Source organism: Sinocyclocheilus grahami, unplaced genomic scaffold, assembly GCF_001515645.1.
Source record: "Sinocyclocheilus grahami isolate Dianchi unplaced genomic scaffold, SAMN03320097.WGS_v1.1 scaffold11506.1, whole genome shotgun sequence".
Lineage (NCBI taxonomy): Eukaryota > Metazoa > Chordata > Actinopteri > Cypriniformes > Cyprinidae > Sinocyclocheilus > Sinocyclocheilus grahami.
The window spans coordinates 3,384-5,859 of NW_015513875.1; the positions used below are offsets into that span (position 1 = coordinate 3,384).

Sequence of the window (2,476 nt, forward strand, 5' to 3'; positions counted from 1 at the left end):
TGACCAAATACTTATTTTCCACCATAATTTGCAAATAAATCCTTTTAAAATCCTACAATGTGATTTTCTGGATTTTTTTTTTTCTGATTTTGTCTCTCATAGTTGAGGAATACCTATGATGAAAATTACAGGCCTCTCTCATCTTTTTAAGTGGGAGAACTTGCACAATTGGTGGCTGACTAAATACTTTTTTTCCCCACTGTAGATAGATAGATAGATAGATACACAGACTGATAGATAGATAGACAGATACACAGACTGATAGATAGATAGATAGATAGATACACAGACTGATAGATAGACTGATAGATAGACAGACAGATAGATAGATAGATAGATACACAGACTGATAGATAGACAGATAGATAGATAGATAGACAGATACACAGACTGATAGATAGATAGATAGATAGACAGATACACAGACTGATAGATAGACCGATAGATAGATAGATAGATACACAGACTGATAGATAGATAGATAGATACACAGACTGATAGATAGACAGATAGATAGATAGATAGACAGATACACAGACTGATAGATAGATAGATAGATAGATAGATAGACAGACTGATAGATAGATAGATAGACAGATAGATAATATATAGTAGACTACAACTCACATTGATGGAAAGACTCTTAGCTTCTGTTTGTCATCTTCTAGGAGAACTGTGAATTTACTATAAAAGAAATGAAAACAAATAAAGCAACATATTTGTTTAGCTGTAGAACAACAAGACAGATGTTCTTACTGACCAAGCAGACTGACTTACTCATCATAGCACTGCAGTCCCTTAAGGCCTTTGTTTTTTATGATGTGATATTCTTCCGGGATTAATGTTTGCAGTGAACTCACGTCCTTCAACCCAAAAAACAACAACACAAAGTTTCAACATACAGAAAGATACGAAGAACTTCGCACCAAATTCAGGTTATTCTCCTATCACTTGCATTTTGATCTCCCTGAGCGGGGCTTCGTTCAGCCATTGGTGGGAGAGGCAATCGAGCATCACAGAGGAAGGATATGTCTCTGTTCAGATTCAAACAAACACAGTGAGCTAGAAAATGTCTCAGTGTCTTGTATATAAATGTATAATGATTCATTCCAACCTTCCAGCTCCAGTCAGAGAGGTCGGCTGGTTGAGAAAGTATTGGTATTTCTTGCGTCTAGCTGGATGGTGCCACACTGCATCAGTGCGATGTATTAAACAAATCTGGGAGAAGAGGTCAAAAGAGATGATTTAGTTACTAGAAACTATTTGAAAAAGAAAAGGTGGCACAGACCTTGAAGTCTTTAGGAGTTTTGGTTAATCTGAGGGGTCCGAGTCTGTCTTGAGGACAGGTGGTGGATCTTAAAGTTGCAAGGAGCTCGTCTGGAATTAAATCATCACGCACTTGCAGGCTGCTTCGGTCTTTTACAGGTGTCCTCTCTCTCACCTGAGGAAGCTCTGCCACCACTAGACAGATGAATCACATAAATACATAGTCTAGATTTAACACATTAAATAGAAAATATTAAATATTTTGTATATTTAAGATATAAAATAAACTAAAATATGTGTGTGTGTGTGTAAAAAAGATGGTAATAAATTAATTAATATAAAAATAAAAACGGAAAAGTGTGTGAAGTGGCATAAATAAATATTTAACCAATTTTCAGTGGTATTCAATGAATGAATGAATGAAATGAAATAATGTAGTAAGTGATGTGGAATAATAAATAAACAAAATATTAAGATGAATTAAGAACAAAGTTGGTGATTAGGCATAAATAAACAAATAATAGAAGAAAGGCTTTGTGATGTGGCATATATAAATAAATGTTAAGAATTAAAAAGCAAACTCTGTGATTGTGAATAAATAAATAAATGGGCAATTAAGAATAACAAAGATTAAAGTTGGCCACATGAAAGAAAGAAAGAAAACAAAGGTGGTGATTTTTTTAGCATGAAACATAATAAAATAGAAAAAGTTTGTGATGTTACGAATAACGTAAAGTTGAATCAGTCGGCTATTAATAATAGAAAAGGTGCTAAACATTACTAATAACAAAGAATACTAGATGTTGAAATGGAACAAATAAATAAATATTAACAATACATTTGGTGATGTAGCTTTAAAAACTTCAGATTAACACAGAAAATAAATGAATATTAGCAATAAAGCTGCAGAAGAAAGTTGATGACTTGAGATGAACAAAGAGAACAGTGAGAGTTGTTGTTGTTGGCAGATGCTGGAGTTGCCTCACGGTTAGCGACAGCCGCGCTGGATCTCCTCGTCCTGCGGCCCTCGGGTGCCGCTCCCTCCGGAGGAGACCTGACGGACACCGACATACTCTCACGCCGTCTAAACTCGCTGCTGGACACGGTTTACGTGTGAATAACCGCGGAAAAGACGCAAAGACGCTAAGACATTCAACTTTCTGCCGTTCTCCATGCTATAGCGCTCCAGACAACGCATAAAGTTTGGCTA

The 2,476-nt window shown here is 35.7% G+C and overlaps 1 protein-coding gene across 1 annotated transcript; it reads right to left on the reverse strand.

Annotated features, from left to right (window-relative positions):
- Positions 1-931: 931 nt before the first annotated feature.
- LOC107578687 (axonemal dynein light chain domain-containing protein 1-like) lies at positions 932-2,337 on the reverse strand. Its single transcript, XM_016264615.1, has 4 exons — positions 2,253-2,337; positions 1,289-1,461; positions 1,115-1,218; positions 932-1,034 (listed from the first exon to the last, which is right to left on the reverse strand). Exons 1-4 carry the CDS (start codon positions 2,335-2,337, stop codon positions 932-934), a joined length of 465 nt encoding a protein of 154 aa, XP_016120101.1.
- Between the last annotated feature and the right edge of the window lie 139 nt (positions 2,338-2,476).